Source organism: Polypterus senegalus, chromosome 8 (assembly GCF_016835505.1).
Source record: "Polypterus senegalus isolate Bchr_013 chromosome 8, ASM1683550v1, whole genome shotgun sequence".
Taxonomy (NCBI): Eukaryota; Metazoa; Chordata; class Cladistia; order Polypteriformes; family Polypteridae; genus Polypterus; species Polypterus senegalus.
Genome location: NC_053161.1, coordinates 182,664,246 through 182,678,983, shown reverse-complemented (window position 1 = coordinate 182,678,983; position 14,738 = coordinate 182,664,246). Strand labels below are relative to the sequence as shown.

The 14,738-nt window shown below is 39.9% G+C and overlaps 1 protein-coding gene across 1 annotated transcript in view; it reads right to left on the bottom strand.

Annotated features, from left to right (window-relative positions):
• LOC120534748 (zinc finger and SCAN domain-containing protein 21-like) overlaps positions 1-14,738 on the bottom strand; it is a 97,681-nt gene that overhangs the window by 72,616 nt on the left and 10,327 nt on the right. The window contains exon 2 of the mRNA XM_039762328.1: positions 2,328-2,785. Within this exon, the coding sequence (XP_039618262.1) occupies positions 2,328-2,748 (421 nt within the window). The 5' untranslated portion in view covers positions 2,749-2,785. The remainder of the gene's footprint in view (positions 1-2,327; positions 2,786-14,738) is intronic.

The window sequence follows — 14,738 nt, the reverse complement described above, 5'->3', positions numbered from 1 at the left end:
ACTGTTATGGTTTTGTTGGTTTAAAGAAAAGCCCTTTTTACTTTTTGCACAATCCCCTTGCTATGTTGTGCCTCACTGCCAGGCACCGGTAACATTACCGACGGTGACGGGTTCAAGCTCCCAGTAGCAAGATGGGAGTGTTGAGCAGAACCCGCATCATCACACCTCCTTAGTAGTTCCTGTTACAACTGAGAGGTTATCCACTTTTTCAGACATGAAATCTTCAGAAAATGGCAAGTTTAGTGCATTTTAAATTTCACTACCTGAGTATTGTAATTCCCCTTTATTGTTCATGTGGCACTTCACTTCCTCCTTGACTGTTATTTTACTCCTACTGTTATTTTACTCCTAAAATACTGAAAATATTTCTCTATAACTGTCTTTTAGAGACCTCATAACTTTCCTAATGTTTGCTCTCAAATGCACTACTGTTAGCATTGGGGTTATTCATCTTAAATGATTTATTCAATTGTTCTTTTTTTTCTTTGCAGCTTCTTTTTTACCTCCTTATTTTCCCACTCCAGAGATTTTATTAATTGCTTTGAATCCATCCCGCATCATATGTAAAATGTTTAACTTCTTTCTGCTAAAAAAATCACAGCAGCTTTTGCCTGCTTATTGCTGTGACACTGACTTGCCGGCAACTTCAAAAGCTTCCTCCACCCTCTGCCCCACAGACACAAAGGTTGGAGTAAAACTGGAGTAACACCTGCTGTTGTTTGAATCACAAAAAAAAAAAAAAAAACAAACATGAAAAACTATTATACTGCTTCACTGCTCCTTAATAGCTACTAAAAAAACCCCAAAGTGTTTAGGAGCAAAAGTCATATTTAATGCACACTCGCACAGAAGGATCACAGACTAACAGAGAACACACAGACTTTGTCACTTGATGATTTAAGAAGGATGTCAACATGTTAGTTTCTCCAATCCACTACTTCAATTGTAAATTCAAAGGTTTGACATTTCATCCAAATACTTCTGTAAGGATGTCACAAGAACCTTAGAAGAACTGAAGAGATGTGTAAAGCTGGCAAATGTGATAAAAGAATTTTTGAAGACCTGGATGTCCATCAATGCATAGAGAGCCATACTGTCTACGAATATGGAGGAAACTCACTACTGGAAAGGGCAACCCACAAAGATCACAGCATGAAAGCAGAGATGAATAGGGACCCAGACAGGCAGAGCAAAGGGCCTGCAGAAGTCTCCAGGACTTGAGAAAGTCTCTGTACTTGTGTTCTTATGGAGAAAAGCATAAGATTGTAGTTTACAGAAGGGCAACACCAATGAGATCAACGCAATCTAGCAAAACCATCACTGCACATCTTAAAACTTGTAAAGGATCATCACAATGTTCTATGAAAAAATGAGCCAAAAGTTGAACTCTTTGGTCAAAACATGCAACACCATGTTTGGAGGTAACACAAAAGTGGACATTGATATTAAAGAATCAAGGTGAATGGAGCATCATGGTTTGGCATGCTTGTTTCTTCATGGCCTGGAACACTTGTCATGATCAACGGTCACTGAAATGAAAATATCATCAAGAAATCTGACACAAAAAAATCAGGAAAGTAGAAGCTTAACAAAAATTGAGTGATGACACAGGACAATGAGCCCAAACATAGGAAGAAATCAAAAACAGAAAGGGTTAAACATACGGTAATTGGTGTTCTGGAATGGCCAGTAAGAAACATGAGATGCTGTGGCCTGACCTAAAGAGAACTGATCAGAAAAGGGCTCACAGGGATGAAGGAACTGAAAAGGATTGGAATGAAGGAATGGGTTAAAATTCATTGCTGATCAGTAGCTACAAAATGTTGTGGAGGTCCTTACTGTTAAAGAAGGGTCAACCAGTCTGTAAAGATAGGAGGGTCATGGAGTGGACTGTGAATGTTTAAATGATGTGTTCAGGACTGACAAGAAGCCATCCAAATGTTTGTGTTACTACAGTAGTTTAGGAAACTGAGGCTGTCTGTAATCAGAGCTTAGTTGAAGATCAGACTACATTGTTAAGAGGAATTAATATGGATACCCAGGAAATTTCAGAGGGATCAATATCTCTGTCTTGCTCTTGGACATTTGTATAGCACTCTTTATCAAGGAAAGGCGGAGGACTTCTGCATAAAGTCACTATAATGGAAGAATAGCAAACTGCTAAACCTTACATAACAATAGATAAAATCCTAAACTATATTTAAACACACAATAAAATAAAGTATTTTCATTCAATTTCTAAGTTTCTCCTAAGAATCACAAGATCCAACTTTTGAAGCTCATAAACCCCAAACCTAAATCTTACACATTTTTATTTTTGCACTTACTTTTTCCAGACTTCTTTGAAGGTGGTCGCTTATTTTTCTGAGCTCTAACAGATGTAGTTTCCTCAGCCCTCTTTGGATCAGACTCTAATGATTCTGACTTCACATTGATAGAAGGCTCTGGAGATGAAAAGTGTCTGCTCTGAGAAGAGTCTAACCTGGTCACCACTCCATCTTGACACACATCATGACGGTTTTCTTCTTTTACACTGTCCAGATTTGTACGGTTATGTGTCTCAATACTGACAGATTTCTCTTCAGGTTCTTCTTTAATGCCCACTGCCTGCAGTTCACTGTCCTCCTCCTCGATGCTCAGACTTTCCTGTTTAAGGCAGATGGGCTCCCACTGACAGTCCTCCTCCTTAATATTTATTTTCTCCATGATATTTGCATCCACATCACAGGTGTCCTGTTTCACATCCATTGAGATGTTCCAGCAAACAGCAGCTTTTTCTTTTTCTCTGTGAAAAGAACAGGAATCAACTTCATTAAAACCTCATCACTTATGTCTAAAGACACTTGAATATCATTTTAGAACAGGCTCTATGTTATGGTTTATGTAAAGTTAGACAGTTTGTAACATGCTGACAGTAACTCATTGTTCTTCGCTTCAGATTATCAGAATCTTGGGAGTGCAGTGAAGGTCCAACAGACTCTGAAACAAGAAGACCATCTTACAGAGTTACAGAGTTGTGGGTCAGCAGTATTCACTACTTCAATTAAACATACAGTGCGGCTGGGGTCCCAGAATTGTCTTATCAGTTTATATTAATAACAATAACACATTTTATTTAATAGGCTCCTTAATTAGCACTCAAGGTTACCTTACAATAAAGTTAAACAAATTAAAACAAGAGAATGATAAATCAAAAAGAAATAATTAGCAAACAAAAAAGATAACTGGCAGTAACAGTGCCAAACTCACAATTGGTATGCCAGTTTGAAAAGATCAGTTTTAAATGGGTAGTTTTAAAATGTGTTATTGAATCGAGCTGACAATTATAAGAGGGAAGAGAATTCCTGAGTTGAAGAGCACTATGAGAGACACTCGAGCTCACATAGCACTGAGTCTGATGTGTGGTACAGAAAGTTGAGCTGCAGATGAGAATCTGAGTGAGCGAGAGGAGTGTCAGTCAGTAGGCGATCAGTGAGGTTGTGAAGAGCTTTCAACGTTAAGAGCAGTGTTTAGTATTGTATTCTGTAGTTAACAGGGAGCCAGTGAAGTTTAAAGAGAATCGGTGTAATATGTTCAGTGGATTCAGAACAGCAGGTAATTATCCTGGAAGCAGAATTTTGAATAAGTTGTAAGCGATGGATACATTTTTGTGGTATGCCAGATAGAATAGCATTACAGTAATCTATACGTTAGGTGACTCGGGCATTAACTAATACTTTAGTACTGTGTTGCGCAAGAACAAGTCTACAAATGTTTCAGAGATGGAAGAAGGCAGTCCGAGAAATGTTACTTTTATGGGAGAAATTATTTAATAAAAATAATAATAATTATTATAATTGTCAGTAATAGTTTATAAATGGCTATAAATAATTGCATTTAAATGATTCACCAAAATCTATTGTATGTAAATGATATTGATGAAGGTTTGTACAAGTAGGCGCACAGGATTGTGTTAAGAAACAGAAAAGTCTGGAGGGAGGAGATGAAAGAGGAACTTAACTTTGCTGAAATGCGCAGCTGCAACAGGAGAAAACAAGCAAGTGAAATAAGGGGTTTGTTGGCTTAGGCTGACAGGTGTAACTGATGGTGCGGAAATTCTACTTCTGTCAGTAGGTTTGACAAACCGTTTCAATTCAATAAAGGCCACCAGAACCCTCTTTACCCACTGAATCAATCATAACTTTTGATTGTGCTAAAACTGTGACCATCTCTTCTCCATTAGTAAATAGCTGATTGACCTGACTTAAGCTCCTTAACTGCACCGCCATAACAGGGATGAATGTGTGTCGTGTTAAAAGGAAAAAATGTTTTAACTCCATAAGAAAGGGCAGAGGAGGCTCTTTTCAATTAGGAGGCCGTGTTCCTTCAATGTGAGAAGTGACATAATTCACATCTTCTATCACATTCTGATGACCAGTGTGATTTTCTACATTGCGGTGTGCTGAGCTGTGCACATCACGTCAAGAGAGGCCAACTGAATGAACAGGCTCATTAAAAGGGCAAGATCAGTCTTGGGACGCACCCTGGACCCCATAGAGTTCATAGCTGAGGAGAGGATTAAAACATAACTGAGAGCCATTATGAACAATGCAGCAAATCCTCTCTCTCACACAGTAAAATGGAGTTCTTTCAAATCATTCTGCATAAGTGTGTCAAGAAACACAATGGTGCTCCTTTATCCCAACAGTAATACGTCTGCTAATGTCTCACGCTGACTGTGACAGCCAATTCAGAACATTTCTTTCCTTTTATTTTTCTTCCTTCATAGTCATTCTGGTGTGTGTTCAGACCAAAGTGTGTGTGTGTGTTTATTTACTTATTGATCTACCTTTTTTATATTTTCTGTAACTTCTACCTTGTGACAAATAAAGTTCCACTGAGTCAATTCTATCTATTACTGATCACAGGATTTGCTTAATCTGTTTGTTTAAATTGATGCAAAAGTTTTTAATTTTATTGGGTACAACTTCAGAAGAGTGACTTTGATAAAACACGTATGTCACTTGAGCCAGTTAGTGAGGGAGGTCGTGGTGGTCAGATTAATAATTAGGGAGTTTGGTCGCAGATGGACACACAGGTGACATCACCGAGTGGAGGTGAGACTTGTGCTGGTATTTCTTAAGAGAGCAGCATTTTGTGTGTGTGGTGATTACTGTGCTGTGAGAAAGACACCCACCATTTGGAATGACTAAGGGGGCAGGAGAGGTAAACATTTCAGCTGGTGGTGGTTTTTAAATTGATTTTATGATCTTGAGTTTACTTTGTTTTGGGGGGTAGATCTTGCTGATTGAGATCAAAAGCTGGTGCTGTGATCGTCTCAGTGAGCACTGAAGAGGTAAATCTTAGTCCTACTTAATTAATCCACAAATCGATTAGCGAAAATTGATATTTTTTTTATGTTATGTTTGACAGTGGCTGTTGTTGGCCTCTGTTTCGTGAAATTGTGATTATTTATTGAATTAATGTATTTACTAGCTTTCTGCTGGTCAGTTGAAGGTGGCATTTGGAGTTGTAAATCAATCTGCACCATTTTCTCCCTAATCTTTGTCAAATGAGCTTGGACTGTAGGAATACACGGTAAATAATCAAAATGTAGAGTAGGAGGTGGCAACTATGTGACTGGATGATGTGAAGAAGAAAATGGACTTGAAAACGTGAAGTGAACTGGAGACACACACACACACTGATGACTTAATAGAAAAGACACACGGGCAGCCACATGGGGATTGACTCGAGTAAAGTTCGGTGCTGGGCTGGAGGTCGTGCTGCTCGCCCCTCACTTAAATCGTGTGCAGTAACTCTGAATTGAGCGAATGAGAACTTACACATCCATAAAACATTATCTCTAAACCCTGAGGTCTTATCTTTGTTTGTCACTCCGTGTTCAAATTCTTAATGTGAATACTTTTCAGCGAAACATCGCATTCTCAAATAACCTTACAGTTTTTATATAACTTAATATGAATCAATTTACACTCATCGCTATACTTTAACAATTGTTGTAATGTTAATTTACCCATTCCTAGAGATGTAAAATGTTGAACTTGATGTATTTTACACACCACACACCCTAATAATACATGCTCTACAGTTTCTAGCTGATTATGTGATCTACACACTCCAGACTGGTGCTGCCTTGTCTTGAACTGTGTATAATTTAACCTAAAATGCCCAATCCCGATGCGCGTTAATATCATTTTTTCTCTTCTTGTTCTACACCCTTTTCCTATGAATCTCACTCTGCTTTCTACTCTGTACATATGCCTTCCCTTACTGTCAGTGTCCCAAATGATTTGCCATATCTCATCGATTTTTATTCGCGTCAGTTTATTTTGCATAAACATTAGGAAGTTTATCTTTAAACAAAAACAATAGACACTTGGAATAAGCTACCAAGTAGTGTGGAAGACAGTAAGACGTTGGAGACTTTCAAAACTCGACTTGATGTTATTTTTGAAGAAATAGGTGGACAGGACTGGCGCTTTGTTGGGCTGAATGGCCTGTTCTCATCTAGAGTGTTCTAATGTTCTCCACAGCAAATTTCAAAGATGTCCATCCGCAGCACATCAGAGAGGCTAAGAGACACTGCGCAGATCACAGGCACACAGACACACAGACACACACACGGGAGACTCCAAGGTGAGCGCTGTTAGTATTCATTGATCCAAACTCTGTAGCTGAAATACTGTACTGTGTATGTAAAGTGTAATGTGACTAAAAGTATGTGCTGCACAACTAAATACAGCTGTCATTCAACATGAAACAGCGCCTGGACATCACTTTACATGCCTTGTGGTAAAAAGAAAACCCGGCGAGTTTTACGGAGGTTGACATTAAAGGTCCACCTTAGTGCTAAAGCTAAAGAACAGTGCAGATTAACACAGCTCTCTATGTGAATACAAGGTGGTGCAACTCTGGACATGTAAACGTCAAAATCTCCACTTGCTGCGGGGACAGCAAACTGTTGGCCGTAAGTCTGCATCCCTATTAGCCCATAATTTTTGTTATTGTTTACATCTCTCCTCGAACAGACGTGGAGATAGCGGGTGATATCATCCATTCTGATGTGGCTAAATTAAAAACATAACACTCCGAGGCATTTGTGCTAATCTCTGGAGATTTAACCATGTGACACTGAACAAAACATTACCTGCCTTCTCCCTGTATGTGGATTGTAACATCTGAGGAAATAGGACTATTGACCTACTGTATGCAAAAGTTAAAGATGCATACAGAGCCACCCCGCTGCCTGCGCTTGGGAAAGCAGATCATAACCTGGTTCTGCTTCAGCCTCACTACAAACCAAGAGTGAGGGCGCTACCTACAACCACACGCTCATTCAGAAAGTGGTCCCCTGAGGCAGAGCAGAATCTGAGAGACTGCTTTGGAATTACGGACTGGGATATTCTGCAGGGATCACATAGTGAGAACATTGAGGAGGTTGTTGACTGCACTACTGACTACATCAACTTCTGTATGGACATTGTAGTTCTAGTAAGAACAGTACGCTGCTATGCTAACAACAAGCCATGGATTACAAGTGACATTAAGGGCCTTTTGAACCAGAAGAAAAGGGCTTTTAAAGGCGGTGATCAGCATGAGCTCAAGCGTGTGCAGAAGGAACTCCAAGTCCAGCTCAGAGCAGTGAAAGAGCAGTCTAGGAGAAAGCTGGAGCAGAAGTTGAAGAATAACAGCATGAAGTGTGGGATGAAGGATGGGATGTGATGAAGATCATCACTGGCTGCAGCTCAAAGCGGGGTGCCACCATCGAGAGAGACATGGAGAGAGCAAATGAAATGAACAACTTCTTTAACAGGTTTGACCACCATAACTCACTCTCACCTCAGAGTACTGCACCCTCCACCCATCCTTTCTACTGATACCATCATAGGAGAGAGTTTCTCCCCCACTCACAATTACAGCAGCCCAGGTAAGCAGAGAGATGAGGAAACTTTGTACCAGCAAAGCAATGGGTCCAGATGGAGTAACGCCACAACTGCTGAAGGCCTGTGCGTTGGAGCTGGGTAGTCCTCTACAGTGCATCTTCAACTTGAGCCTGGAACAGGGGAGTGTCCCGAGGCTTTGGAAAACATCTTGCATCACCCCAGTCCCAAAGGTATCATGTCCTGCTGAGCTGAATGACTTCTGGCCTGTTGCTCTGATGTCACATGTGATGAAGACCATGGAGCAGCTGCTGCTTCACCACCTGAGGCCATAGGTCCAACACGCTCTCGACTCTCTGCAGTTCACATACCAGGAGAAGGTGGGAGCGGAGGATGCCATCATCTATATGCTATACTGATTCCTCTCCCACTTGGACAGAGGCAGTGGTGCAGTAAGAATTATGTTTCTGGACTTCTCTAGCGCCTTCACCACCATCCAACCTCTGCTCCTCAGGGACAAGCTGACAGAGATGGGAGTAGATTCATACCTGATGGCATGGATCGTGGACTATCTTACAGACAGACTTCAGTATGTGCGCCTCGGGAACTGCAGGTCTGACATTGTGGTCAGCAGCACAGGAGCGCCGCAAGGGACTGTAATTTCTCCGGTCCTGTTCAGCCTATATACATCAGACTTCCAATATAACTCGGAGTCCGGCCACATGCAAAAGTTTGCAGACGACACTGCTATCGTGGGCTGCATCAGGAGTGGGCAGGAGGAAGAGTATAGGAACCTAATCAAGGACTTTCTTAAATGATGCTACTCAAACCACCAACAACTGAACACCAGCAAAACCAAGTAACTGGTGGTGGATTTTAGGAGGCCCAGGCCCCACCCGGACCCCGTGATCATCAGAGGTGACGGTGTGCAGTAGGTACAGACCTATAAATACCTGGGAGTGCAGCTGGATGATAAATTGGACTGGACAACCAATAGTGATGCTCTGTGCAAGACAGGACAGAGCCGACTATACTTCCTTAGATGGCTGGTGTCCTTCAACATCTGCAATAAGATGCTCAGATGTTCTATCAGACAGTTGTGGTGAGCGCCCTCTTCTACGTGGTGGTGTGCTGGGGAGGCAGCATGGACGCCAGGACAAACTGGTGAGGAAGGCAGGCTCTATTGTAGGCACGGAGCTGGACAGTTTGACATCTGTGGCAGAGCGATGGGCACAGAGCAGGTTCCTGTCGATCATGAAGAATCCACTGCATCCACTGAACAGGATCATCTCCAGACAGAGGAGCAGCTTCAGCGTTGGGGGCAAACGCTAACAGTTATTGTCTGTTATACCTGCATTTTTATCACTCTTTAATTTAATATTGTTTTTATCAGTATGCTCCTGCTGGAGTATGTGAAATTCCCCTTGGGGATTAATAAAGTATCTATCTATTAATCTATATATCTAGACTTGCTTTAAACGCCTCTGACATTGTCAGTAACATCCCTCCCACGTGAACACATCTTCAAGGTCAGAATAGGCGATCAGTAAAAGTCGTCTTATTCACAGCACAGTATAATAACAAAACATTTCCTTATATAAAAATGATGGTTCTCCTGTCTCTATCATTCCTAATAAATCTTCCTGTTACATGAGCACAATCCCAGTCACCAACACAATTACTGTGTACCCCCTCCCCCGCCTCAAACAATCAATTAAAGAACAAATTCAAAGTGATTACTTTAAAATTTAATCATTTAAACTGATCAACCTGCAATCAATAGCCATAGCAACAATTGAAAATGTCAGTCAAAGTTACTCATGTGAAACAAGAGGTGTTTACTTTTGATAAATCTTTACAAATCAATGAAAAGAGGCAAAGGGATTTGGTGTATTTATGAGAAGAGAGCATTATGGTGAGGGAGGAGTCGTGACCCGTAATACTAAAGCTCTTCTTTGCAGTATTAAGGATTCTACCAGTCAGCATTTGAAGTGGTATAATTTAGAGTTGTGTGTCTTGACCCAAATTATTATTCAGACACAATCATTTAAAAAGTACTGATGACCTAAAAACATTCATTTCGCTTGACATTTCCATCATGCAGAGTTCAAATGAACCTCAATGGATAAGGATTTGAAATGCCAAGTGGACAAGCGCAGTGGAAATTAGCACCTCGTGGTTTGAAGCACTGAGCAGACATGTGGAGTTCAAAGGACACTTTATGAAGCCGCGACCCATTCAAAGCCGTACAGTGCCATACAGTATTTTGTTACATGTCTACCGAACATTTTATATTTAACCCTGTAGTGATATTTTCTAATTTGTATTGATATTACAGACTTCAGTTGAGTTCACTGACAGACTGAAATGACAATTCAGGTAGTTGCTGGCAATTAATATTTGTTACTGGTTGGCAGTAATTTAGTTTGTCTGATACTTTAGGTCAAATATATATTATTTTATTTTACATTTTATATTATACATATTACGAATTTCACAGTGAATGTATTAAATTTTGTATCTGAGTAGTTGGAGACACTAATGACACTGGTGTCATTATAAATGAGTGCTGGCCTCAGTACGACAGGCTGGTGTAAGAAATACGGGTGAGAAAATCCAAACGACAGTAGACACGATCAGATGTCTGGCCACGGGAGGTGCTGCTATTAACTCCGCAGTTGGTATACCTTTGCTTTTGTAAACTCTCCTTTCCAAATATCGAAGTAAGGATTAACTTCAAATGTAATCTGTATTTAGAAAGTATTTTAATTCATTTTGCTGTGGTTTAAAAACTACAGTGACCAGATTTTTCTGGGGGCAACCTGGGACACCAGGCGTGGGTCCAGAGCCCCCCAGAAGCCAGATAGACTTTAATAATGGAAATGCCTATTTTCGTGTTTGCTGCATCTTATTCTGTACGAGTTTCTTCCATTTGAAACAATCATTTTATTAAACACAAACATATACCCATTTTCAAAGTAGGGTTCTATACCATTGAATGCTATTTTTTGTGAAGTTACAGGCTAGATCTTGCCAAAAGCAGTTCATGAAAATTGACTGTAAGACACGCTTTCCTGAAGAGCAAATAAACTCATTATTGTACATTATTAGGTCAGTTACACTTGCAGGATAAACGTGCTTCATTCACAATATTGCATCCCACGTACATGTGCTACTGCTAGTGTATGTCCCGACTTCAAAAGAAGAAACAGCAAACCAAATTCCAAAGGGGCAAGGGATGAAGCAATGTCACTCTGCACTCTAAACTAAAGGAAAACAAAGTAAAATACAGCTGTAAGTGTAAGGAACAGGCAAGCATCCGCAAATGTTGTTGTGACTTGTGTCAAATATTCATTCATTATTAATGTATAATTTAATATAATCAGATTCACAACTACGACTAAATTTACAGAGAGTACAGTCTGCAGACTTCAGATTATACAGTAAAGTGTGTACAGCAGCACTTACTTAAAGAATAAAGAGCTAAAATTAAAGTTTAAAAAAATAAACTTTGTCAGCACTTTCAATTTTGTCCTGCAAAATAAATTGGCAAGTTATACTCTTTTAATTTTAAGCTTTAACTTCAGTGAAAACGGCTCACCTCGAACGCCGTATTGACGAGTGAATGATTGAATCAGGCATCAGCTCTTATATCAGGCTCAGAGCAGGAATAATAAGATAATTCCGGGCTCAGAGCATAGCATAGCCAAAACATGTCGTATCACAAAGTATGGCCAATACCATCTGACAATGTGTCCGATTCCGCCTTCTCACCTTCTGTGTGTTTCCATACTGCAAACAATGGCCACCAGCAGGCGTCAGACTCAGAAGAAGGTCGACTAACCGTCTGACGTCATGATGGGTAGAAAGTATGATATGGAATCAGAAAGACTGAATAGGGTCTAGGCCTCTAGGGAAAAGTACTCATTTTGTTGGAAAACACCACAGGCATTTCCTGATCTTTCGGGGGCACCGGGACAGGGGATCCAAAAATAGGGACTGTCCCGGGTAAACCGGGACGTCTGGTCACTGTATGGAAACAAAATTAAATACATACACTACGTCACAACATTACATACAAATACACCTTTTAAATACTCTGCATGTGTAAGTTTAACAAACATTTGAACCTCTTTATATCAAATTATCTATAACAGACTTACTTTTCCGCAAGGACGCTCAGCATTAATGCCTCAAGTGATAAGAGAAAAGGACAAACTATTCTCAAAACGTGCAGCAAGTAAACAAAGGAATGAATGACGTACGAAGCCTGAACCATCGCCCGGAAATATATGAAAGAAAACTTCTCCAAGTATTTCTAAGATTCTGCCACTGGAGGTCGCAATTTAACCTGACAAAGGACTTTCAGACAGTCATACTGAATTTATATTGCAGATAAACGTAACATAAACTACTGTCCAGTGTGCTTAAATGTGTGTTTTCATTTCTGATCGCTGAACGCCACTTCCTTAGAACCATCCAACATGACAGTGTGAACCTTCATTGTTATAGATGAGAGCTTCATTGAATTATCGTTTTTAGTTACTGTTTAGTATAATGGATGACTTACTTAACTTTTAAATCAATGTGGAAATACACACACTAACCTCTTAAATTATATAGTGAATTGCTAACATTTACAGTGTCCATTTTTGAAAGTTGTAATTTTTACTCATCCCCGTTATTATGCATTATAATTCCTCGGTGTCGCTTATTATTCCTCACTACTCACGAGTTCCGCTTCATTGAGATTCTGCCTCATATGCTGTAAATGAAAACATTTTAAAGGGAGAGTTTATTGAACTGACTGTAGCAGACTTTTGCTCTTCTTAAAATTATGCAATTTTTGTGATATTGACAATAATTATTAGATCAAAAATCAATGAGTCTGTGAGTTTGTGTGGACTGTATTGTAATTGTTTTCATGACATCATCTCAGTACAGAGAGTGTGTGACGTTAATAATGCATTCAGTCCCAAATGAAAACTCAAAAAGTGGGGTGAACCTGGAGGATGACCTCCCCAGGGATCTTGGGTACGACTGCAGGTGTCTGAAGGATGATGGGAGGAGTTTCGACCTCGGAAGACCTGGCTGCGCTGTGCGGATATCTATATTTTAGATGACTGTAACAGGAACCTTTATAAAATCCCTCCTCAAGGTCAAATTCCGTATGTCAGAGTATATTTACAATTTTTCTAGAAGAGGCCCTGCTAATTTTAGCATGACACCACGTCGCATTTCACACTATCGTGGTATTGTCATGAATTATGAATTCCATCCATCCATCTTCCAACCCACTGAATCCGAACACAGGGTCACGGGGGTCTGCTGGAGCCAATCCCAGCCAACACAGGGCTCAAGGCAGGAACCAATCCTGGGCACCAACCCACCGCAGGACACACACACACACACATAGCAAGCACACAGTAGGGCCAATTTAGAATCGCTAATCCACCTAACCTGCACGTTTTTGGATTGTGGGAGGAAACCGGAGCACCCGGAGGAAACCCACGCAAACACGGGGAGAACATGCAAACTCCACGCAGGGAGGACCCGGGTCTCTTAACTGTGAGGCAGCAGCACTACCACTGCACCACCGTGCTGCTGAATTATGAATTGTGATTATATCGTTATATTTTGATAAAGTCCGGGTGTTATCCGGGTGCTATTGAATACTGTAATGAGAAAATCCGGTGTATGTTAACATTATATTTGTTAAATTTGCGTGCAAGTTTATACAGTCCACACATACCGGTAACAGCGTTTGACTAAACAGCACTGCATGGGGTTGGTCAGCCCTAAGTCCCACACACCTCTAAGGCCGTTTCTTCATGCAATTGGTGCATGCCTGTTGCTGTCTCTCTGTATGTCGCCAATGTAATTGTTTACAGACACGTTTATTACACACCCTGACTTTCCACAGTCTGGCTAATATCTTTAATGAATGGGTGTGACATATTTTGTCTTGCTGATTGGACATAAAACCACAGTGAAAAGGCACAAGGTGAGCAGACAATACCGTGACGTCCTGAAGGAGGTTCAAGTGAGCCCAATAGATGCTTATCGCTGCTGTTCTTCAAAGCAGAGGCGCCAATAAGTTAGCGATACCAGAAAGTCAAGTGCACTGCAGCAGGCCATTTATTTTTACTTTTTGTTCAGACTGACTGCCAAATTGGAAGATTAAGACTTTTTAAAACTAAAGGAAAATAAGGAGGACTTTTACAAGAAAGTGACGGAGATTTATGTGGAGAAGGTTAGGGTCATGGACTTCATTTACAAATAAAGGTAAGACAATAAACGGTTTTCAATTTTATAAAAATAGAAATGGGATGATACTAAGAAAAAAAAATCCAATATTTAAAAATTAAATTTTAACCTTAAATAATATATTCTTTTGTTTTTCTTGTTATCTTTTTTGTTGAATAGTCTCTAGTAAAATTGAAAGCATCAAAGTTAAAAGCTTTTAAAAACAACAAAATATTTCAATTAAGGTCATAATAGAAATCCTTTTTTTATTCACCACTCTATACGTTCATTTTGTATTGAATGAGTATGCAAATTTAGAACACATGGAGGGTGAGAAGCAAATGTGCTCTCTCTCTGCTATAAATGTCACGTTACATCTTAGTCAAGTCAAGTCAAGCCAACTTTATTTATAAAGCACTTTACCTACAACAGCCGCTGACCAGTGCTGAACATAGACTAAAATAAATTTTAAACAAAAACAAAATAATAAAGTAGATAAAATACAATAACTAAAACAAATGAAAACATAGTAAAAACAACTAAACAGAGTTAACACAGAGTAAAACCAACTGCTCACACAGGATCAAACGCCAAACCAAAAAGGTAAGT